General features: G+C 40.0%; 1 protein-coding gene and 1 non-coding gene across 2 annotated transcripts; both read left to right on the plus strand.

Annotated features, from left to right (window-relative positions):
• Positions 1–627: 627 nt before the first annotated feature.
• LOC148564202 (uncharacterized) lies at positions 628–1137 on the plus strand. Its single transcript, XM_088487012.1, has one exon. The coding sequence runs from the start codon at positions 628–630 to the stop codon at positions 1135–1137; it is 510 nt and encodes a 169-aa protein (XP_088343138.1).
• A 23880-nt stretch (positions 1138–25017) lies between these two features.
• Positions 25018–25121, plus strand: LOC148564203 (small nucleolar RNA R71). The gene has a single exon (XR_015884350.1). It is a non-coding gene; the product is annotated as a small nucleolar RNA R71 (small nucleolar RNA).
• Positions 25122–25541: the final 420 nt, after the last annotated feature.

The following is a 25541-nucleotide window of genomic DNA, read 5'->3' on the forward strand; positions in this document are numbered from 1 at the left end:
TCACATGTGCATGCCTGGAAAGCTCAATGCTACAGAAATCAGCGCCTAGGAGGCCGAGCCATGCAACCAATGGAAGAATAATCCTTGTCTTCACTCAGCTCCACATGCACACCGTCCATTTCATGGATCCTCAACAATACTTTGTTCAAATCTTCACCCTTCCTTGCCACATAACCGAACTACATGCAACCAATGGAAGATCAATCCTTGTCTTCAACAATCTCCCCATGTACACCGTCCATTTCATGGCTTTTCAACAATGAATATCTCAATCCCCACATTTCCTTACAATTTAACCGGATCCTCCCCCCCTTTGCTATGTTTCATGCCATGGCTATAAATTGGCAATGATACTTCCTGAGTTCACATATCCTTGCTTTCTCTATACAAGACCTCCTCACTTATTTACCGTTGTTTCACTCAAATATTCCTCCCTTTCCACCCTCATATTCTTTCAAATACATACTTATGGCAGTACAGTATGTCTCAAAGTGGGTGGAAGCCATAGCAACAACCATATGTGATGCACAAATTGTCATTCAATTCCTTAAGAAACACATTTTTACAAGATATGGAGTGCCTAAGGGTCTTGTCAGTGATGGTGGTAGTCATTTTTGCAACAAACAGATGGAGAAGCTACTTCACAAATATGGGGTGATGCATAAAGTGGCTACACCATATCATCTACAGACCAATGGCCAAGCAGAGCTTGCAAATAGGGAGTTGAAGAGGATTTTGGAAAAAACAGTGGGGAGTACAAGAAAGGATTGGGCCAAAAAATTAGAAGATGCTCTCTGGACATATAGAACAGCATTTAAAACCCCCATTGGAAAGTCTCCTTTTCAGTTGTTATATGGAAAGTCTTGTCACCTTCCTATAGAGCTCGAGCATAAAGCTTTCTGGGCCATTAAACTCCTCAACCTTGATTCTCAAGCAGCAGGAAAGAAGAGGTTATTGCAATTGAATGAGTTAGATGAGTTTAGACTGGAAGCCTATGAAAATGCTAAGATATACAAGGAAAAAGCTAATAGATGGCATGACAAGAGGATCTCAAGGAAGGATTTCAAACCAGGACAGCAAGTACTCTTGTACCACTCCAGACTCAAAGTTTTTCCTGGCAAACTCAAGTCTAAATGAACTGGTCCCTACTTGGTGACAAAGGTTCTTCTTTATGGAAGCCTTGAACTGCTAGATGAAGCAACAAAGAACAATTTCACAGCAAATGGTCATAGGACAAAGCATTACTTGGGAGGCCATTGGGACAAAGAGAAGGAAAATCAGAAATTAAGCTAAGCAAGAATGAAGGATGTCAAGCTAGTGACATTAAAAGAACGCTTGTTGGGAGGCCACCCAACCAATGGTAGTTTTTTATTTTCTTAACTATTTCAATAAGAGGATTAAGTAGTTTTATCTGTATTGCAAGGAGCTAAGTTTCGTGTTACACACCAAAACAATTTAAGGGTGAATGAAGGATGCTAAGTTTGGTGTTCCACCAAAAATCTCATTTAAAAAGACATTTCAACCATATGCACAAATGGTTACTAGCTCCAAGCAATCAGGAAAACCACTAAACCACTATCTGTTTTCTAGTTGTTAGCTTCAATACTTTCAACAAAAGCACAAGGTTTCATGTAACTAATGCATCATAGATAGTAGCATGGAACTATGTTTGGTGTTCCCTCACCAAAGTAAGTTCAAGTTCATGCTAACCATTTGCCTAAGTGCTTGGAAAAAAAAAGCAACTTTCAAAAATTATGCAGAAAAAGACACTCAGCCTCTTTAAAGAATCATCACCAAAGGAAATGTAAAAATAAAAGAAGATGATGACAAAAGGGAAGCTGCAAGACACTCCTGAGAGGTTGTATTGTCACAAAACTCACTCTGCTTTGAAACGTTCTGCATGAGAAGTTGCTGGTTGCCTTGATGTTTAGTTCAAATAATGCAAATTTTGATGTCTGCACTAGTATGAATGTTTGTTATCACTCATCTATCTTGAATTTTGTTTTGTTTCCCTTTTCTTGCATTAATATGAGAAAATGCTTGGAAAAGAAAGTGATTGTTCAATGTGGTGAGGATTAGAATGAAGTTTTGTGGTGGTAATAGCTTGATTAAAATGCTAAGCTCAATAATAAAAACTGCATAATAGAGTGTTCTATGTAGTGTGAACTTGGTTGTTGTCATAAAACCTGTTATTAATGAACATCCCTGGGAAATGAAGCAAAGTGAGAAAGAAAAAGAAAAGAAAAGCCAAGAATTGGCAAAGAAACAAACAATAAGGCTAGACACCAATAGCTTGGACCTTAGGACATATGTCTATGGTGCTTTTTGTACTAGGATATGCTTGGACAATTAGGTTCTGAGGAGTCTTTTAAAACTTAGTAACTTGGATTAACTAATCCAGGATTACTGGTGTGCGAAATCGTGATCATTCCTTCCTTGGTGACGGCGCTAAAAACTAAATACGAACGTTCATGTTCTTAATTCTATTTCACAACTTTGTACAACTAACCAGCAAGTGCACTGGGTCGTCCAAGTAATAAATCTTACGTGAGTAAGGGTCGATCCCACGAAAATTGTTGGCTTGAAGCAAGCTATGGTCACCTTGTAAATATCAATCAGGCGGATTCAAATGTATTAAGAGATTATAGTGTACTAAAAGATAATTAAAATAGGATAGCGATACTTATGTAATTCATTGGTGAGAATTTCAGATAAGAATATAGAGATGCTTTCGTTCCTCTGAACCTCTGCTTTTCTGCTGTCTTCATCCAATCAGTCCTACTCTTTTCCATGGCAAACGGTATGTTAGGCATCACCGTTGTCAATGGCCACCTGTCCTCTCAGTGAAAATGGTCCAATGCGCTGTCACTGCATGGCTAATCATCTGTCGGTTCTTGATCATTCTGGAATAGGATTTACTATCCTTTTGCGTCTGTCACTACGCCCAGCACTCGCGAGTTTGAAGCTCGTCACAGTCATTCAATCCCTGAATCCTACTCGGAATACCACAGACAAGGTTTAGACTTTCTGGATTCTCAAGAATGGCCGTCCATGGGTTTTAACTTATACCACGAAGACACTAATAACTCGTACTCGATCCCCTATATTAGATATCCAAGAGATACTCATTCTAGCTTGTTTGCATGTAGAACGGAAGTGTTTGTCAGGCACGCGTTCATAAGTGAGAATGATGATGAGCGTCACATAATCATCACATTCATCATGTTCTTGGGTGCGAATGAACATCTTAGAAGCGGAATAAGTTGAATTGAATAGAAAAACAGTAGTACTTTGTATTAATTCATGAGGAACAACAGAGCTCCACACCTTAATCTATGGTGTGTAGAAACTCTACCGTTGAAAATACATAATTGAAAAGTTCAGGCATGGCCGAATGGCCAGCCCCCATAAAGGTCTCCGATAGCATAAAACTAATCAAAGAGAATCTAAATATAATAGTAAAAAGTCCTATTTAAACTAAACTAGTTACTAGGGTTTACAGAAATGAGTAAATGATTCAAAAATCCACTTCCGGGGCCCACCTGGTGTGTGCTTAGGCTGAGCATTGAGCATTACATGTGTAGAGGCTTTTCTTGGAGTTGAACGCCAGTTTGTAACCTGTTTCTGGCGTTTAACTCCACTTTGTAATCTGTTTCTGGCAGTTGACTCCAGAATGCAGCATGGAACTGGTGTTCAATGCCAGTTTACGTCGTCTATCATTAATCAAAGTATGGACTATTATATATTGCTTGAAAGCCCTGGATATCTACATTCCAACTCAATTGAGAGCGCGCCATTTGGAGTTCTGTAGCTCCAGAAAATCTACTTTGAGTGCAGGGAGGTCAGAATCCAACAGCATCTGCAGTCCTTCTTCAACCTCTGAATCTGATTTTTGCTCAAGTCCCTCAATTTCAGCCAAAAAATACCTGAAATAACAGAAAAACACACAAACTCATAGTAAAGTCCAGAAATGTGAATTTAGCATAAAAACTAATAAAAACATCCCTAAAAGTAACTAGATCCTACTAAAAATATACTAAAAACAATGCCAAAAAGCGTATAAATTATCCGCTCATCACAACACCAAACTTAAATTGCTGCTTGTCCCCAAGCAACTGAAAATCAAATAGGATAAAAAGAAGAGAATATACTATAAATTCCAAACTTTCAATGAAACTTAGCTCCAATCAGATGAGCGGGACTTGTAGCTTTTTGCCTCTTGAATAGTTTTGGCATCTCACTTTATCCATTGAAGTTCAGAATGATTGGCATCTATAGGAACTCAGAGTTCAGATACTGTTATTGATTCTCCTAGTTCAGTATGTTGATTCTTGAACATAGCTACTTTATGAGTCTTGGCCATGGCCCTAAGCACTTTGTTTTCCAGTATTACCACCGGATACATAAATGCCACAGACAAATAACTGGGTGAACCTTTTCAGATTGTGACTCAGCTTTGCTAAAGTCCCCAATTAGAGGTGTCCAGGGTTCTTAAGCACACTCTGTTTTTGCTTTGGACCTTGACTTTAACCGCTCAGTCTCAAGTTTTCACTTGACACCTTCACGCCACAAGCACATGGTTAGGGACAGCTTGGTTTAGCCGCTTAGGCCAGGATTTTATTCCTTTAGGCCCTCCTATCCACTGATGCTCAAAGCCTTGGATCCTTTTTATTACCCTTGCCTTTTGGTTTTAAGAGCTTTTGGCTTTTTCTGCTTGCTTTTTCTTTTTCTTTCTTTTTTTCTATTTTTTTTGCCATTTTTCTTTCTTTTTTTTTCTGCAAGCTTTTGTATTCACTGCTTTTTCTTGCTTCAAGAATCATTTTTATGATTTTTCAGATTATCAAATAACATGTCTCCTTTTCATCATTCTTTCAAGAGCCAACATATTTAACATTCATAAACATCAACCTCAAAAAGACATATGCACTGTTCAAGCATTCATTCAGAAAACAAAAAGTATTGTCACCACATCAATATAATTAAACTAAATTCAAGGATAAATTCGAAACTTGATGAGTATTTTTGGAAAACAAAATTCCAACACCCAAATCTCTCCGGCAAGTATACCGGGTCGCATCAAGTAATAAAACTCACGGGAGTGAGGTCGATCCCACAGGGATTGAGGATTGAGCAATTTTAGTTTAGTGGTTGATTTAGTCAAGCGAATCAAGAGTTGATTTGAGTGGTTTGTATTTGACAGAAGCTAAATTGCATGAAATTAAAAAGGAGAGGGATAATTGGCAAGAATTTAAAGTGCAGAGGAATTAAAGAGGCTGAATCTTAAAGTGCAAGTAGTATAAATTGCAGAAACTTAGATTGCAAGAAATGTAAATTGCAAAATCTTAAAGTGCAAGAAATGTAAATGGCTTGAATTGTAAAAGGAATTGGGAATTGGATTTGCAGAAATTAAACAAGGAAAAGTAAATCTCAACGCATAGAAGAGTAGAAGATGACTTGAATTGAATCGGATCTAAAACGGAAATGTAAATGAACTTGAAAAACATTAAACAGAGAATTTAAAATGAAAACTCCAGATCTCAGGACCCAAGAGACTAGATAACCGAGTCTAGATCTCAATGCCTTCCTAGATCCAAATGTAGAATTCAATTGCAAGAAATAAAGAAAAGTAAATTGCAGAATGAGTAGAAGAAGAGGCAATGAACAGAAATTGAAATTCAATTATGCAGAAAATTAAACAAGATCCCAAGGTGAGATTGAAACAAAAGTTCTTCAATTCTTCACCCAAGATCCAAAGCAAGAAAAGTAAAGAGTGCTAAGCAAGAACAAGGAAGAAGAGAGATCAATTCTCCTTCCCAATTCTCTAGAATTCTAGAGCAACAATTCAAAAATGTAAAGGTGAGCTCTCTACTGTAAGTATGTAAAAATTCTCCAAGGAAGCTATCCGAAAACTTAAATCCTAAGCTATTTATACACTTTCTTCAAATGGTCTTCAAGCCTTGAATTGGGCCTTTGCTCTTGATGGAATTGGGTTGATAAAAGCCTCTGATGATTGCTCTTGGAGTTGAAGAGAAACCCATTGTGAACCGGGCCATGAATCATAAAAGCTTGAGTCAAAGTTTGAGGCAAACTTTGGCTCAAGCTTTTCATAACAGCTGCCCCCTTTTGCTGCTTTCAACGTTTGGGCTAAAGTTTGAGGTCAAACTTTGAGCCAAACATTGATCACCTTGTATGCATGTGTGGCACCAACGTTTGCCAAAAAGCTTGAGGCAAACGTTGGCGCAAGCTTTTCTCCTCCAGGGTATTGGTGTGTGGCGCCAATGTTTGCCAAAAAGCTTGAGGCAAACGTTGGCGCAAGCTTTTTCCTCCAGGGTGTTGGTGTGTGGCGCCAACGTTTGCCAAAAAGCTTGAGGCAAACGTTGGCGCAAGCTTTTGCTTCTTCCAGGGAGATTTCAACTTTTCCAAAAGTTTGAGCTAAAGTTTGAGGCAAACTTTGGCTCAAGCTTTTTGTTCTCTCTTGCTCCTAGCCATTCCTTCTTTCTTCAACCTTCTTCAAAGCTCTTTTCCCCTATCATCAATCAACCAAACATATCAAAGCTATGCTCAAAATCATGAGATTGTTATTCTTTCATAGTATATGACAATTATAGCACAAAATCTCATGAAATTGCATTAATTCTTCCATGGTTGATTGAATCAAAGGAAACATGAAATTCTACCCAATTGGCTTACTTATGGTTCAAGAAAGTGCATAAAACTAAATGAAAACAAAGGAAAAAGACTAGTGAAACTAGGCTAAGATGACTTGTCATCACAACACCAAACTTAAAGCTTTCTTGTCCCCAAGCAAGAAAAGAATTATTGAGAAGAAAGAATGAAATGGAAGAGGATGTTCATGCTAGCAGAGTATTATTGGTAGTTCATGGGGTTTTATGTGGATATGTAAACACTCACTTCTTATTGACTTTTAGGCCTAGAAAGTCTCCTTCAAGCATCAAGCAACACACTGCTATGACCTCTCATTATTCCTTTGTCCTTGACTATTATTTTTCTCTATAAGCTTTAGTTCAGTGTCATGTGTAACAAAGTTCTTTTCTTTCTTTATACTTGACACATTATTCACTATAGACACTTGGCTCACATTCCTTCTTAAAACATTGATGCCCAGCACCTCTTTGGGTTACTAAATGCCTTGTAGTTAGGTTGCTCTTGATAGTGGACTTTTAGCTGATGATCCCGGGTTAGTTAACCCAAGTCACCAAGTGTTGATGCACTCCAAAGAACTTAATGATCCAAGCAGATCCTAGTACAAAGACACCACAGGCATATGTTCTAAGGTTCAAGCTATTGGTGTCTAGCTTTACTTCTTTTTTTTTCTTTTATTCTATTGCCAATTTTTGGCTTTTTCTTTTCTCTTTTTGTTTTTCTTTTTAACCAAGGACTTTTATTTGATTGAGATTCATAGACAATAGGCCACTTTCTACTTAGAAGGAGACATCCTAGTTCTCTTATTCACTAAAAGTGAGCTATCATACAATCACACATACATACCACCACTTACTTTTATTGTACTTCTATCTAACAGAGAACTATCTTACTTCACATTCAAACATTTCTTTTATTGAATTAAAGATGCAGGGGACAAAGCATGCTTTTTGTTAAGTGAAAGTAAACACACAAGCACACACTTAGACTAGCTTACTTATTTTAAGGGAAAAAAACATAATGCGAAGACTATTTTAAACAGATAGGATGCATGCTTTTTTTTTTTTTTGCAGTGATGAACAAGGAGCAAGTCCACCTTTCATTTGTCATGCTTTTTCTTTCTTCTTTCATACACTTGGTTGTTGGTGTTCCCTGTGTCCATGTCTGTTGTCTGTTGACCCCACCAGAACCCAGCTCTATTCATCGCCTCCTCTACTCTATCTTCAAGTCTCATAGCCTTGCTTACTTCTATCTCACTTTTCCCTTTGAAGAATTCATCAAAAGTTGGAAATGTTGGATCCATGTTGTGCAGATGCTCTCCAATATAGTTCATTTTGATTTGACTATTTATGTTGTAGTCGGCTTGGACTTCATATCTTGCATCTTGGAGGGTTGTGAACTCTTTGAGAGCCCTCATATTTTTAGCTTGCATTTGTGCCAACTTTCCAAATGATTCGTGAGATTGAAAAGCATGCTCCTCTTGCATCACGAAGAATTTTGACTCAAACTCACTTTGTTTGTTCATCATTCTCAGCTGCCATGCCTCTTGCTCTTGTTGGTTTTTCATGTACTATGAATGGTATTCCTCTTGCCTTTCTTGAATTCTCGTGTACTGTTGTGATAATCTTCCAATTGCTTCCTGCATCTGAGTCATATCCAGAGTGTTATGTGGTGGAATGTGTTGCTGTTCCTCTTCCTCTTGTGGCTCTTCTTCCTCTTGTAACTCTTCTTCCTCTATTGGTTCTTCTCTTTGCCTTCTTCCGTGTGGTCTTCGGCTCTGCTGCGCTTCAGTAACCATCATCATTCTTTCAATGGTTATAGGCATGCCCGGGTTCAACCATGTTGGGTTATCGTCCTCCATTGGCACTTTAGCTCTTGCGCACAACCGCATAATGGTGCTTGGGTAGTATAACCAAGACCCAACCGAGTTCTTCTCTGCAAGTTTTTGAATATCCTTTGCAAGGATTTCATGAACCTTCACCTCTCCTCCCACCATGATGCAATGCAACATAACAGCTCTTCTCCTGTTGACTTCTGAGGTGTTTACTGTGCCCAGAATTGATCTTTTCAATAGCTCATACCATCCCTTTGCTTCCGGGGTGAGGTTTCCTCTCCTCAGATACTTGTATTTATTTTTGGCATATCCTTCCCACTCTGAGTTCACCATACAAATATCTCTAGAAATTCTATCATAATCCGGATCTCCATTTACCCTTTGGTGATATCCCGGTTCACCAAAGCGGACTGCTTTTAGTCCCAAGACTTTCTTGATGGCATCTGAACTAAAGTCTACTTCCATCCCCCGTACATAGCTCTTGTACATTGGGGCTTCACCCGTGTTAAGTCTTGGGATGTTGGCATAGAACTCTCTTATGATATTTGCATTGACCCGAGTGATGGGTGAGACGAGTTCTTCCCATTTCCTCTTTTTAATCTTGTCCTTCATTTCTTGGCACCCTTCATCTGGTAGCAAGAGTGGAACCTCTGGATATATTTTCTTCTCATTCATCCATTCAATTTGTAACTGATGGTACCAAGATTTAAATCTCCATCGGTCATATTCAGGTGTACTCTCCTCTACCACGGGCTCTTTTCCTTTTCTTCGTTTGGTTCTTGAGGAAGAGGCCATGATCACTTGATTGGTTGATCTTCTTGAGGTTAAAGGGAGTGTGAAGAATGTTGGAGATTTGGATGTGTTTTATGAAAAGAAAATATTTGTGGCTGAGCTTATATGATGAAGAATAATGAAGGGAATGGAGTTTGAATGGTTGGAGTGCAGGGAGTGTGCAACTCTTCGGTTATATGCATGGCTTGAAGGTGGTGTGTTATAATTACTTAAATGAACAATGGAGGGCTGGGATGCAATTGGATACTATGCGAATCGAAGGTGTGCATGTGAGGGTGAATGAGGACAAATTTTGCTTTTTCAATGATTTTCAACGTGATCATTCCAAGGAGTGGGCAGATTCACTTTTTGAGGCATGTGATGGGATTTTGTCCTCATGCTATGCTCTCCCTTTGTCTTGTCTCTTTCATTGAGTGTTCTTTGACCACCTAACCATCACAACAAGACAACAAAGATCAACATTATCAAACCGTGGCAAGAATACTTCCTTTATTAACAACTATGTGAACTCTCATTCCTTATATCCATTTTAACCGTGACTTTTCTTGGAGGACACCAAGCTTAATGTTTGGTCATATAGTTTAAAAATGTTTCTTCCTCCAACTAGTGTTCTTGAAATCCCAATATCACTCTTGGTTAAATATTTATAAGAAATGCTTTCATTATAATTTTCTTTTTCTCTTTTTTTTTCATGAAGGATCAATTGTGTCCCTTAATCAGTGCATCAAGCTTTGATGAACACCAAACTTGTCTCTTGTTAAGGGGTAAATGTGAGATGCTAGCAGTTAATCACAATTGATGCCTTCATCACAGAATATGATTTCTTTTCAATTGTAAAGTCTCAGAAAGTAACAACGTATGATCATTGGTGCATGATTTTTAATTTTCATGAAGAGAAAAAAAATTTGATCTTCTGAAAATATCCACCTATGCAGACACCAAACTTAGTGTTTGGTCATATGCTTCATCAGGATAACTAAGCATATAGTATGAAAATATTTGTAACACTGGTTTGGTGTGCTTGAAGGCACACCAAACTTAGAAGTCTTAACATATGTTTCAAAACAGTGCATGCATTCATTAAGTACGTTCATGAAAAGAAAAAAATCATGCTTAGGTGATCATAGCTTATTGAATTTAAAATGACATAAATCTTAAATCATGGGTTGCCTCCCATGGAGCGCTCTTTTATTGTCACTAGCTTGACACTGGGGCTTTCTTTTATGGTGTTTGATGATTGTAGTACCTCAACTTGTCTCCCCTGACTGTGATCCTCCTCTTTGTTCTCTGGTGTTCAATTTCAGCATGCTCTAATGAGAGTATATTGCTGACAGTGTAATAGTCATCCGTCTGTTGGCTTGCTCCCAGTTGTTGATAGATCAATTGCACTTTATCACCCTTGGAAAGCCCTTCTGTTGGAATCTTTCTGTTCTTCCAACCCCTTTTTGTTTTGTTTCTGTGTTTCTTCCTTTCTTTTGTTGATCTTTCTTCCTTGGCCGTAGGCTTACTTTGGAGATCTCTCTTCTCAGTGGCCAATACTCCAATATCCTCTTGAACTTCTGCATCATTCTGCACAATCTTTTGCCTTGGGATGTTGCTGTGAATCGCCTTGTTGCTTTCTTCCTTTAACTGTGATTCTTCCTTGTCGAGTTCCATATAGTCTTTCTTCTCATCACTGAACTGCGCTTCCGGTAATACTCTCAGAGTGACACTCTTATCATGCATTCTGAGAGTTAATTCTCCTTGCTCTACGTCTATGATAGCCCTAGCAGTGGCCAAGAACGGTCTCCCAAGTATGATGGAGTCACTTTCATCCTCATCTGAATCTAGAACCACAAAGTCTGCAGGGTATATGAATTTGTCCACCTTGACTAGAAGGTTTTCAATTACACCCCTGGGGTATACCATTGACTTATCTACCAGCTCTAGAGACATCTGTACCGGTTTAACTTCCTCTATACGCAGCTTTTTCACCAAAGAGGAGAGAATTAAGTTAATACTTGCTCCTAGATTGCACATTGCCTCAGTGATGGTTAATTCCCCAACGGTGCAAGGCAGCAAGAAGCTCCCGGGGTCTTCAAGCTTAGGAGGAAGCCCTTTTTGAATCAAAGCCCTGCATTCCTCAGTAAGCAGTATGGTCTCTTTCTCATCCCAACTTCTTTTTTTGTTAATAAGCTCCTTCAAAAACTTAGCATACAGAGGCATTTGCTCAAGTGCTTCAGCCAAGGGAATATTGATCTCTAGCTTTTTGAAAGTCTCAAGGAACTTATGAAAATGTTGGTCCTTAGTCTCTTTGCTGAACCTCTGGGGATATGGCAGTCAGGTGTGATGCTCTTTCCCACTTGCTGTTGTCCCTGAATCACTTCTTTTGAATTGTGTGGCTGGTTGTTCTTCTCTTTGAGTTTCTCAGTGCTCTTATTTGGCATCACAACTTGATCCTTGGCTTCATCTGCCTTTGTTTGCTTTTCATCTTCTATTGGTCTTTTGCTGCTCTCTACTTGCTTCTTTGTAGTGTCATTGTTGCTCATCAATGTTCTCCCACTCCTTAATTGTATCGCCTTGCATTCTTCCTTAGGATTTGGGATTGTGTCACTCGGCAGTGAGCTTGAAGGTCTCTCAACAGAAATCTGCTTGGAGATTTGCCCAATCTGCCTCTCTAGGCTCTTCACGGAGGCTTCATGGTTCTTTGTGGTCATTTCTTGGTTCTTCATCATCTTTTCCATGAGCATCTCCAGATTAGTAATCCTCTGAGAGTTTTGTAAAATTGCTTGGTTATGGGGTGCTGATGGTTGATGGTAAGTGCTTTGGTTGGTAGGTTGGTTATTAGATGGATAATGGTTAGAGTTGGGGTAGTTGTTTTGGGGTTTTCTATAGGGATTTTGGTTAGTCTGCTACTGGTTGTGGTTTTGGTTGTTTCTTAAGGTGTTTGGGTTTGAGTTCCTCTGCCATGGTTGTTGGTTTTGGTTGTGGTTATCCCCCCATCTGAGGTTTGGGTGGTTCTTCCAGGATGGATTGTAGGTATCACCATACACCTCATTTGAACCTTGGTTGTGCATATACTGCACTTGCTCTTGTTGTTGTTCCTCTTGGTTCTCCTCATTATGCCCCCAAGGAGTGGTTGGTTGGCTTTTGGCACTCACTGATGCTACTTGTAGGCCATCAATTCTTTTGTCCATTTGCTCAAATTGTTGCTGAATCTGTTGCTGCATCATTTTGTTTTGAGCTAAGATAGAGTCTACTCCTTCTAGCTCCATTACTCCTCTCCTTTGTGATGGTTGACGTTGCCTTTGATGCGCAAAGAAATACTGATTATTAGCCACCATGTCAATAAGATTTTGAGCTTCTTCTGCAGTTTTCATCAGTTGCAATGATCCTCCAGCTGAGTAATCAAGTGCCTCTTGAGCCTTTAGAGTGAGTCCTTCATAGAAGTTCTGTAGCTTGTCCCACTCAGTGAACATTTCTGATGGACATTTCCTCAGCAGAGCCTTATATCTCTCCCATGCCTCATACAGATTTTCAGCATCCAATTGCATCAATGTCTGCACCTCAGTCTTCAATCTGATGATCCTTTGAGGGGGGTAAAACTTGGCAAGAAACTTGCTCACCAAATCATCCCAAGTGTTAATGCTTTCCTTCGGAAATGTTTCTAGCCATTGAGTGGCCTTGTCCCTGAGAGAGAATGGGAATAACAACAGCTTGTATATGTCAGGATGCACTCCATTGCTTTTAACTGTGTCACAAATTCTCAAGAAAGTGGATAAATGTTGGTTTGGATCCTCCAATTGTCCTCCTCCAAACGAGCAGTTGTTTTGGACCAATGTGATGAGTTGTGGCTTCAGTTCAAAGTTATTTGCATTGACATTAGAGGTGAGAATGCTGCTTCCACAATGTCTAGCATTTGCAAAAGTATAGGAGGCCAGTACTCTCCTCTGTTGTGGGTTATTGTTAACCCCTCCTCCTGGATTAGATGGATCTCCTTCCATCTCGTGATATTCTTACTCAGATTCTTCCTCTCCAATAATATTTTTCCCTCTTTCAGCTCTTCTTAACCTTCTAAGAGTTCTCTGGTCAGTTTCAGATAAAACAGGAGTGGCTCTCCCTGTACCTGACATACAAACAAAACAAAAGAAACACCACCAGCAACACTTCAATCTATTGCTAGAATGAAGTTTTAGTTAGCTTAAGCAAAATTTCAAACAGTTAGTGTGTCAGTCAAAAATTAGAGAAACAGAAAAGAAAAAGTGCTTGATCTAGACTACCACCTCACTTAATCATTATCAATCTATTCAATCCCCGGCAACGGCGCCAAAAACTTGATGAGTATTTTTGGAAAACGAAATTCCAACACCCAAATCTCTCCGGCAAGTATACCGGGTCGCATCAAGTAATAAAACTCATGGGAGTGAGGTCGATCCCACAGGGATTGAAGGATTGAGCAATTTTAGTTTAGTGGTTGATTTAGTCAAGCGAATCAAGAGTTGATTTGAGTGGTTTGTATTTGACAGAAGCTAAATTGCATGAAATTAAAAAGGAGAGGGATAATTGGCAAGAATTTAAAGTGCAGAGGAATTAAAGAGGCTGAATCTTAAAGTGCAAGTAATATAAATTGCAGAAAACTTAGATTGCAAGAAATGTAAATTAAAAAATCTTAAAGTGCAAGAAATGTAAATGGCTTGAATTGTAAAGGGAATTGGGAATTGGATTTGCAGAAATTAAACAAGGAAAAGTAAATCTCAACGCATAGAAGAGTAGAAGATGACTTGAATTGAATCGGATCTAAAACAGAAATGTAAATGAACTTGGAAAACATTAAACAGAAAATTTAAAATGAAAACTCCAGATCTCAGGACCCAAGAGACTAGATAACCGAGTCTAGATCTCAATGCCTTCCTAGATCCAAATGTAGAATTCAATTGCAAGAAATAAAGAAAAGTAAATTGCAGAATGAGTAGAAGAAGAGGCAATGAACAGAAATTGAAATTCAATTATGCAGAAAATTAAACAAGATCCCAAGGTGAGATTGAAATAGAAGTTCTTCAATTCTTCACCCAAGATCCAAAGCAAGAAAAGTAAAGAGTGCTAAGCAAGAACAAGGAAGAAGAGAGATCAATTCTCCTTCCCATTCTCTAGAATTCTAACGCAACAATTCAAAAATGTAAAGGTGAGCTCTCTACTGTAAGTATGTAAAAATTCTCCAAGGAAGCTTTCCGAAAACTTAAATCCTAAGCTATTTATACACTTTCTTCAAATGGTCTTCAAGCCTGGAATTGGGCCTTTGCTCTTGATGGAATTGGGTTGATAAAAGCCTCTGTTGATTGCTCTTGGAATTGGAGAGAAACCCATTGTGAACCGGGCCATGAATCATAAAAGCTTGAGTCAAAGTTTGAGGCAAACTTTGGCTCAAGCTTTTCATATCAGCTGCCCCCTTTTGCTGCTATCAACGTTTGGGCTAAAGTTTGAGGTCAAACTTTGAGCCAAACGTTGATCACCTTGTATGCATGTGTGGCGCCAATGTTTGCCAAAAAGCTTGAGGCAAACGTTGGCGCAAGCTTTTCTCCTCCAGGGTGTTGGTGTGTGGCGCCAACGTTTGCCAAAAAGCTTGAGGCAAACGTTGGCGCAAGCTTTTTCCTCCAGGGTATTAGTGTGTGGCGCCAACGTTTGCCAAAAAGCTTGAGGCAAACGTTGGCACAAGCTTTTGCTTCTTCCAGGGAGATTTCAACTTTTCCAAAAGTTTGAGCTAAAGTTTGAGGCAAACTTTGGCTCAAGATTTTTGTTCTCTCTTGCTCCTAGCCATTCCTTCTTTCTTCAACCTTCTTCAAAGCTCTTTTTTCCTATCATCAATCAACCAAACATATCAAAGCTATGCTCAAAATCATGAGATTGTTATTCTTTCATAGTATATGACAATTATAGCACAAAATCTCATGAAATTGCATTAATTCTTCCATGGTTGATTGAATCAAAGGAAACATGAAATTCTACCCAATTTGCTTACTTATGGTTCAAGAAAGTGCATAAAACTAAATGAAAACAAAGGAAAAAGACTAGTGAAACTAGGCTAAGATGACTTGTCATCAAAACTCGTGTACTTCTTGTTCTTTTGAATTAAAAACATTTTTCATTTAAGAGAGGTGATGGATTCATAGGACATTCATAGCTTTAAGGCATAGACACTTAAATACTAATGATCATGTAATGAAGACACAAACATAGATAAACATTTAACATAAAAAAACGAAAAACAAAAAATTTAAGAACAAGGAATGAGTCCACCTTAGTGATGGTGGCGTTTTCTTCTTGAAGAACTAATGATGTCCTTGAGCTCTTCTATGTCTCTTCCTTGTCTTTGTTGCTCCTCCCTCATTGCTCTTTCATCTTCTCTAATTTCATGGAGGATGATGGAGTGCTCTTGATGTTCCACCCTTAGTTGTCCCATGTTGGAACTTAATTCTCCTAGGGAGGTGTTGATTTGCTCCCAAAAATTCTTGTGGAAAAAAGTGCATCCCTTGAGGCATCTCAGGGATTTCTTGGTGATGAGCTCCTTCATGCGTCTCTTGAGATCCATGAATAGGCTCTCTTGTTTGCTCCATCCTTTTCTTAGTGATGGGCTTGTCCTCATCAATGAGGATATCTCCCTCTATGTCAATCCCAGCCGAATTACATAGATGGAAAATGAGGTGAGGAAAGGCCAACCTTGCCATAGTGGAGGATTTGTCAGCCACCTTGTAGAGTTCTTGAGGTATAATCTCATGAACTTCTACTTCCTCCCCAATCATGATACTATGGATCATGATGGCCCGGTCTACAGTAACCTCAGACCGGTTGCTAGTGGAAATGATTGAGCGTTGAATGAACTCCAACCATCCTCTAGCTACAGGCTTAAGGTCCAATCTTCTCAGCTGAACCGGTTTGCCTTTTGAGTCAATCTTCTATTGAGCTCCTTCCACACATATGTCCATGAGAACTTGGTCCAACCTTTGATCAAAGTTGACTCTTCTTATGTAGGGGCGTGCGTTTTCTTCCATCATTGGTAGGTTGAACGCCAGCCTTACATTTTCCGGACTAAAATTTAAGTATTTCCCCCGAACCATGGTGAGCCAATGCTTTGGATTCGGGTTCACACTTTGATCATGGTTCCTAGTGATCCATGCGTTTGCATAGAACTCTTGAACCATTAGGATTCTAACTTGTTAAATGGGGTTGGTTAGGGCTTCCCAACCACTTCTTTGGATCTCATGTCAGATCTCCGGATACTCATTTTTCTTGAGTTTGAAAGGGACCTTGGGGATCACCTTCTTCTTGGCCACAACATCATAGAAGTGGTCTTGATGGGCTTTGGAGATGAATCTTTCCATCTCCCATGACTCGGAGGTGGAAGCTTTTGTCTTCCCTTTCCCTTTTCTAGAGGTTTCTCCGGTCTTAGGTGCCATCAATGGTAATGGAAAAACAAAAAGCTTATGCTTTTACCACACCAAACATAGAATATTGCTCGCCCTCGAGCAAGAGAAGAAAGAAAAGAAGAAGAAGAAGAGAAGATATGGAGGAGAATGAGGGGGAGGTGTATTCGGCCAAGATAGAGGGGATAGGTTGTGTGGTGTGAAAATGAAGGAGGGATGGAGGGGTTTATATAGTGAGGGGAGAGGGAGTAGGTTCGGCCGTAGTGGGTGGGTTTGGGTGGGAAAGTGATTTTGAATTTTGAAAGTAGGTGGGGTTTATGAGGAAGAGTGGATGGATGTGAGTGGTGGTAGGTGGTAATAGGGAAGAGAGATTGAGGTGATTGGTGAAAGGTTTTGGGGAAGGGTGTTTATTGGGAAGAGAGGATGAATGAAAAGAGGGGAGAATATGAGTGGAGGTAGGTGGGGATCCTGTGGGGTCCACAAATCTTGAAGTGATCATGTGGGGTCCACAGATCCTAAGATGTCAAGGATTTACATCCCTGCACCAATTAGGCATGCAAAATGCCTTTGTATGCATTTCTGGCGTTTAAACGCCGAAGTGATGCTTGTTCTGGGCGTTCAACGCCCATGTGCAGCATGTTTCTGGCGTTGAACGCCAGCTTCATGCTTTGATGCGGGTGGAAACTTGTCTCTAAAAAAATCTCCCTTCGGCAAGTGTACCGAATTTGTCGTCAAGTTAAAACTCACAATAGAGTGAGGTCGAATCCCACAGGGATTGATTGATCAAGCAACTTTAATTAGAAGAATGTTCTAGTTGAGCGAATCCAGAATTTGGGTTGAGAGTTGCAGAAAATAAAATGACGGGAATGTAAATAACAGAAAAGTAAATGCTAGAATTAAAGGACTGGAAGTAAATGACTGAAAATAAATTGCAGAATTGTAAATGGGAATGGGGGATTTGCTCATAAAAGTAAATGGCAGAAATTAAAGAGAATTGGTAAGATCAGAGATGGGGAGTTCATTTGGCTTAGGAGATGTTGCAATTCTCCGGATCAAGTTCATTTTCATCTCTTCCTTAATCAATGCACTCATTGATCTCCTTGGAAATCTTAATTGATTGAATTACAATTTCTTGCAATTCAATCTCTCAAGTCTTGATCAATAGCCAATTCCTTGGTCAATTGCTCATGAGAAGAGATGAAGTATGATCACTGATTATACCACATGCATTTCCCAAATCAAGTATTGAGAGGGTTATAGTCACATACCCATCCAAACCCAATTTGGTCCAACATGAGAAAGCATTTCTAGCTTGATCTCTTCATTCCTCTTTCAAGGTTCAAAAGAGATCCAAGTTTGAATAGCTTCTTTTCCAGGATAACTACTCAATGGGATGAAGATCGAAAGCTTTCAAGTAAAATCAAGAGAAAATATAGAAGAAGAATAATGAAAATTAGTATTGATCCATCAAATTACAATAGAACTCCCTAACCCAATGAAAGGGGTTTAGTTGTTCATAGCTCTTGAAAATGAAAACAAAGATGGAGAATACATCATAAAACTAGAAAATGCAGAGAAGGTAGAATACAGAGAGTAGTTCTCTTTTTCCAGCCTCCAGAACTTCTTTAACAATTCAAAGCTACTCCTATATATACTACTCTTCTCAGCTTCTAGTTTGCTCTTCAAGTCTTGGGCCTTTGGATCTTGAGTTTGAAGCAGTTCTTTTCTTTATTTGGGCTTGGCTTTACTTGCAGAGAGAAAGTGCTAAGTGGGCAGAGACTTTACTTCAGGGCGTTAGGGGTGTTAACATTTAGTGAAAGTATAAGTTCGAGAACATTAGTGACACTTAACATTTTCACTAATGTTCCAATGTACCCCTTTGCCTCACATTAGAGCCCACGTTAACTAGGTTAACGTGGCTTCTAACGTGGCATTGCCAACCTTCGAGAACGTTAGTGACACTCAACATTGTCACAAACGTTCCAGTGTGCCCCTTTTTGCTTCACGTTAGAGTCCACGTTAACTAGGTTAACGTGGCTTCTAACGTGGCCTTGCCAACCTTCGAGAATGTTAGTGACACTCAACATTGTCACTAACGTTCCAATGTGCCCCTAGATCTCACGTTAGAGTCCACGTTAACTAGGTTAACGTGGCTTCTAACGTGGCCATTCTTAGCCATCCCAACGTTAGTGACAATGTTGAGTGTCACTAACGTTGGCTCATCATTCATTCCTCATCGTTAGCTTCCACGTTAACTAAGTTAACGTGGAAGTTAACGTGGCTCCTTGAGGGGTTGTGTGGTTGCTTCCAACGTTAGTGACAATGTTGAGTATCACTAACGTTGTCGACAACTCTCACTTCTTACGTTAGCTCCCACGTTAACTAGGTTAACGTGGGAGTTAACGTGGTGTGCTGCATCCTTAGGCCAACGTTAGTGACAATGTTGAATGTCATTAACGTTGGCTTCTCTTCCCCCTTTAACGTTAGAGGCCACGTTAACTAGGTTAACGTGGGCTCTAACGTAGCCACTCATGAGTGTTTGCCAACGTTAGTGACAATGTTAATTGTCACTAACGTTGGCTCAACTTCCCTTCTCCACGTTAGAGTGCACGTTAACTTAGTTAACGTGACTCTTAACATGGGCAATGATGGCTTTGAGAGTGTTATTGGCAATCACTTTTCTCATTAACCTTGCAAGTTACCTCCCTTTCCTTGCTTCCTTTGGTCCTGAAATCAAGCAACAGAGTGCATCAAAGTTCTAGTCCAAGTCATGGGTAATGCAGCATACAATTTGTCACCAAATTCATGCAAAATCCACATGAAATAATGTAAAATGCACAATGTATGCTTGAATCAAGGTGTAGGTGAATATCTACCCAAAACTAGCTTATTTCCTAAAGAAATACATGAAACTACCCTAAAAACAGTAAAGAAAAGGTCAGTGAAACTGGCCAAGATGCCTGGCATCACAACACCAAACTTAAAGCTTGCTTGTGCCTAAGCAAGTACTGGAACAAGAGAATGATGAATGGAATATCCAAAGGAATGAGTCATTCTTGTGGAAGTCATGTTACTGATTTTATGGTGGTTTCATACATAGCAACTTAGGTTCATTCCATTACTGGCTTTCAGACTTTCATCATGTCCCTAAACACTTACTTTGTTTATATCCCATGAGACTTTTATTCATTGATCCTTTTATTGTTATTTCAAGGGTTATTTGTGTTATTTAGGCTAAGTGCTCTGTAAAGGGGCAACTCTTTAAGATAAGTTTTCAGCCAACACTCCCGAACCAGTTGGTTCAAGGTGCTAGGTGTTGAAGCACCCCTAAGGACTTACTCCCTCAAGTCTGTCCCCCATACATACACACCACAGGCATATAGTTTATTTATTTTCTTTTCTCGAGACCTTGGTGTCCAGCACCTCTTTGGGTTACTAAATGCTCTGTAGTGAGGGTTACTCTTGATAGTGGATTTTCAGCTGATAATCCCGGGTTAGTTAACCCAAGTTACCAAGTGATAAAGCACCCCTGAGAGCTTATTCATCCAAGTAGATCCCTCACACAGGAGCACCACAGACACTTGTCTCAAGGTCTAAACCATTGGTGCCTAGCCTTATTGCTTACTCTTTTTCTTTTGTTTTTCACTTCTATTGTTCTTTCCCTTTTCTCTTATTAGGATCTTGTTATTAACTTAGTCTCATGGGCATATCCAAAGTCAAGTATTCAGGATAGATAGTTGTCCTCCTAGCCTTGTGGTTGAACCAACTTAGCTAACTTATGACTACCCCAAAGATTCATGAATGCACTTCCACATTATGAACTCTATTCTGGTATTTAAAAAAAAACATAAACATTCTCTTCTTCATTTGATTAAAAATGGACAAGCTTACAAGTAAATAAGGGAAAGATGCAGTGACATTTAAACCAGAAATCATGGACCTATTCAGAAAGAAAACTTAAAAGATAGAATTTAAAAAGTTTAAACATAACATGGAAGCAGGTTCTATTTCATACAAGATCTTCCTTATTTTAAAGCATAGAAAACGATGGACTAAAAAGAACTCCACCACCTTTCATTCATGTGGATGCCCATGCTCCCATCCTTGCTTATCCTCATTGTGTCTCTCTTGAGTGCTTGTGCTCCCACTTCCTTTGCCTTTTCCAAGCAGCTTCTTCCAGAAACCACCATCTTCCATCTTCTTCTTGAGTGTCTCCTTTTGCTGTTTCACCTTCCTCTCTTCTTGTTCTACAAAATCTTTTTGGACCACATCATATGTAGGGATGGCATAGTGTAGCTGATGCATATTACTAGTCATGTAGTTCAACTTGGCTTGAGTGTTCACATAGAACTCCTCCGTATGTAGTTGCCTTCCTTCATTGAGTACACTGAACTAATTGAAAGTTTTCATTTGGGCTATCTGCCGCTGGTTGAGTTCTTGCAAGTGCTTCTCTTGAAGCTCTTGCCTCTCATTCACTTGGTTGATGGCTTGAGTGAGCCTGGAGTAGTGTTCCTGCTGCTGCTCCATTTGTTGTTTTTGCCATGCTTCCTGTTGGCTCAGCCAGTTGGTTTGAAGGTTCAGTATTTGCTCTTGTCCTTCCATATGTCTCATCCCCAAATCCTTAATGGCTCTTAGAAGGTGACTCATGTTCAAGTTGGCTGGATCAGAATACTCTCCTTGTTGATATTCTTCCTGATGAGGTTCCTCTTGGTGAACACTTTCTTTTGCTTTTGCTTTTCCTATTTGTGGTCTTCTTTGTTGTTGAGTAGGTGTAGTATAAACCAATCGCTCGAGTGTAACTAGCCTGCCTAGGTTCACCCAGTCTGGATTGCTGTCCTCAAATACTACCTTGGCCTTATTGCATAAGCGGAGAATGGTGCTGGGGTACCAAAGCCTTGCACCTGAATCAACCTTCTCAGCCGAATCTTGAATCCCTTCGGCGATGAGCTCATTCACATTGATTTCCCCACCTTGTATTAAGCAATGCACCATAGTAGCTCGATTGATGTTTACCTCTGAATTATTTGCAGCTGGTAGAATGGACCTCCTCACAAGTTCAAACCACCCCTTGGCTTCAGGGCTCAGGTCTCCTCTCTTACTACATTCGCATAAAATTATTTGATGAGGTTTCCATTGATCTTCCCCTCTGGACTTGTGAGCAATTGCCACCCCCTCTGTTCGATTTTCTCCAGAATTTGTGGTGACTCATCTGCATTGATTTGGAAGATTAACTCTGGCAATATCTTTCTCGCCCTTATCCGTTCGAATTCACGTTCATGAAAGGCAGTTTTGAATTTCTTCTCATCGAAAGGAACACTCTCCATGGGTTCCTTCCTCTTTTGCCTCTTTGACCTTGATGATGCCATGAATTGAGTTGCTGTTTTGAGATGGAGGTTGGAGGATACGGAGAGATGAGGAATAGGTTGGCTAGGACAGAGTGTGATGAAGGGGTTTGAGCAAGCCGAAAGTATGAAGTGTGGAGAGTGAGAATTTGAGTGTGAGGAATGATCATGCACTAAGGTTCACTTATATAGGGAGATCATGAGTGGGTGGAAGGTGTGGATTGCAAGGATTGTTGCTTGATGGACGGTTGGGGTTGTGTATGAAGGAAGGACAAGGATCATCACTTAATGAGAGTGATTGGTTCGGTCTTCAAGGGTCTTCTTTCTCCAATGTTGCATGGCAGCGTTTCCCCATGCGTTCCCTCTTGAGACATGTGTGTAGTGCTCTTCATTAAGTGGCGAACTCTCCCCCATTTAATTGTCCAATCAATCCCCTTTTTATGCTTCTTTTCCTTTCCTATAAAGATTTAAAATAAGGAAATTAATATCATAGAAATTAAACTCTACGGCTAGAATAATAAATAGAAGAAAAAGAGTTTGTTTATTTATGAATTTCAACTAACTAACTACTTGTATATCCTTATGCATTTTGGTGGCACCATGGGGTGACACCAAACTTAGTTTGAAGCAATGTGATGAAAAGTTTGTTCAAAGCTCCCAAGACTAGCATGCATCTTGGTTTGCTTTGAACACCAAACTTGTTCTTCACTATATACTGCATGATAAAGATTGCACCAAGTGTTTGTCAAGTTTGGGTTGAAATTCACAAACATTGATTTATTCATTATTTTAAAAACATATAAAACATGGGTTGCCTCCCATGAAGCGCTTCTTTAGGGTCACTAGCTTGACGTTTTTCCCTCATCAGGGAGGTTGGTAGTGCTTAAAGTCCTCCCCTCTTGCTGTGGACTTATATCCATTGGTTGGATCAATGATCTCCACATGTTCCAGGGAAAGAACTCTGTTGATAGTGAAGACCTTGGGTAACTGAGATGGTACAGTGGGGAGATTAGGGGGAATATCTGGGAAGTAAGCTGAGACAACTCTATCCCCTGGAGAGAAGTCTTCCGTAGGGATCTTCTTGTTCTTCCATCTCCTTGGTACCTTCTTCTTTGTTTCTTTTGAGGTTGCCTTCCCCTTGGTGACCTCTTTTTTTCCAGGAGTTGTGATGCTGTCTTCACCTGCCTCTAGAGGTTTAGGTTCCTCCAACTTTTCCTTCAGCTGTGGCAATTGCTATTTTCCTTGTTTATCTATTAAGGGTATCTCAGAATGAACTGGCTGTGCTTCAATGCTTGTTTCCTCCTTCAGTGTCTCATTATCATTCATGCTTAGTTCCTTGTCCTCTTGATCTGTTTCTTGTGAGAGTTTGAAAACATTGAAGCTGAGTCGTTCATCATGGATTCTCAATATTAGCTCCCCTTTCTCTACATCGATAAGTGCTCTGGCCATAGCTAGGAATGGTCTTCCCAATATGATTGGATGAGTGTGACTCTCTTCCATGTCCAGGATGACAAAGTCTATTGGGAGAAAATATTTTCCAACCTTTAGCAACACATTTTCCACCACTCCTATTGCTTGCTTTTGAGTTTTTTCAGCCAGTCTGATGATTACATCTGTGGGTATTATCTCATTGATCTGCAGCTTCTTTGCCAGGGATAAGGGCAGTAAGTTGATGCTGGCCCCCAAATCACATAGTGCTCTATCGAACATAGTTTCACCTATGGCACAAGGGATGTGAAAACTCCTTGGGTCTCTTCTTTTTGTAGGCAACTCAGGTTGAATAAGGGCACTACATTCCTTGTTCATCACTATAGTCTGGCCTCCTTTGAGTGAGCTTTTCCTGGGAAGAAGTTCCTTCATATACTTGATGAATGCAGGCATTTGTTGAATTGCCTTGATGAATGGTATGTTCACATGCAGAGAAGCAAACAAGTCTAGGAACCTTGAGTATATTCTTTTTCCCACAGCACCATTGAGCAGTTGATGGAAGGGTGCATAGAGCTTCAGCAGCTCTTGTTGTGAGATTTCTGGTTCTTGGCGATCTCTATCCTCCTCCTTTGTTGAGTTGTCTTCAGGTTGTTTGCAAAGTTTCCCTTGCTTGTTTTCAGTCTCTTGATCACTCGCAGTGACCATTTTGCAATCTTCCCATCTTACTTTCTTTGCTTCTCCTTTGGGGTTTTTCTCCGTGTCACTTGGGAAGCTATCAGTAGGTTTGGGAATCTTCTCAGCTAAATATCCCACCTGGAATTCCAGCTTCCTAATGGTCTCTCCCTGGTTCTTAATATTCGCTCGCACCTCCTCTTTGAACACCTTATTTTCTTGAATCTCTTGACATATTCCTTCAAGTAAGGCTTCAATCTTAGAGAGCTTGTCATCAATTGATGAGTGATTCGGAGTAGATGTGCTGTTTTGGTTTTGATAGGTATGTGGAGAAGTGTTGTTGTGGGGGTGTTGAGATGTCCTCTGTGTGAATTGCTGGTGAGCTGCATTGTTGTTGGAGTTGTAGCGTCTCTGATCTTGGTTTTGATCTTGCTCACTTCCCCACCCAAAGTTTGGGTGGTTTCTCCATCCAGGGTTGTAGGTCTTGGAGTATGGATCATAGTTTTTCCTCGGTGAATTCCCAATGTAGTTGGCTTGCTCCTGACTCCCCTCTGCTTCTTCATTCACTCCTTCTTGGGTTGTTGATGAAGTGGAGATTGCTGCTACTTGGTTCATCTCCATCTTCTTGGTGAGGTCAGCCAGCTGCTGGGTAATGAGCTTGTTTTGGGCCAACAGAGCATCTACATTGTTTAGCTCCATTACTCCTCTTGTGTTCCCTCTTTCGGAAGCATAGAAGTAGTCGTTCTCTGCTACTGTTTCAATAACATCTATGGCTTCCTCAGTAGTCTTCTTCTTGTTCAAAGATCCTCCGGATGAATGGTCTACGGCCTTCTTTAACTCATAAGAGAGTCCTTCATAGAAAATGTGCAGCTGCACCCATTCGTTGAACATGTCAGGTGGACATCTCCTTGTTAAGTCCTTGAACCTCTCCCATGCTTCATATAGAGTCTCACCATCTTGTTGCCTGAAAGTTTGGACCTCAGCTCTCAGCCTATTGATTCGTTGAGGAGGGTAAAATCTTGCTAAGAATTTGTTCACCACGTCTTCCCAAGTTGTCAAGCTTTCCCTTGGGAAAGATTCCAGCCACTTGGCTGCTTTGTCCCTAAGTGAGAATGGAAATAGGAGCAGTCTATAGGCGTCAGGGTGAACACCATTAGACTTCACTGTGTCACATATTCTCAGGAAGGTGGTTAAATGTTGATTGGGGTCTTCTTGAACACCTCCTCCAAACGAACAGTTGTTCTGAACAAGGGTAATGAGCTGTGGTTTAAGATCAAAGTTGTTGGCATGGATTGTTGGCTTTTGGATGCTACTTCCACAATTGCCTGGGTTTGGATTGATGTAAGAGCCCAAAACTCTTCTATCCTCCCCAGCATGATTTGCTCTACCTCCTCCCCCATGGTTGTGATCTTC

The sequence above is a fragment of the Arachis ipaensis genome, chromosome B5, assembly GCF_059453495.1.
Source record: "Arachis ipaensis isolate K30076 ecotype BB chromosome B5, ASM5945349v1, whole genome shotgun sequence".
Taxonomy (NCBI): domain Eukaryota; kingdom Viridiplantae; phylum Streptophyta; class Magnoliopsida; order Fabales; family Fabaceae; genus Arachis; species Arachis ipaensis.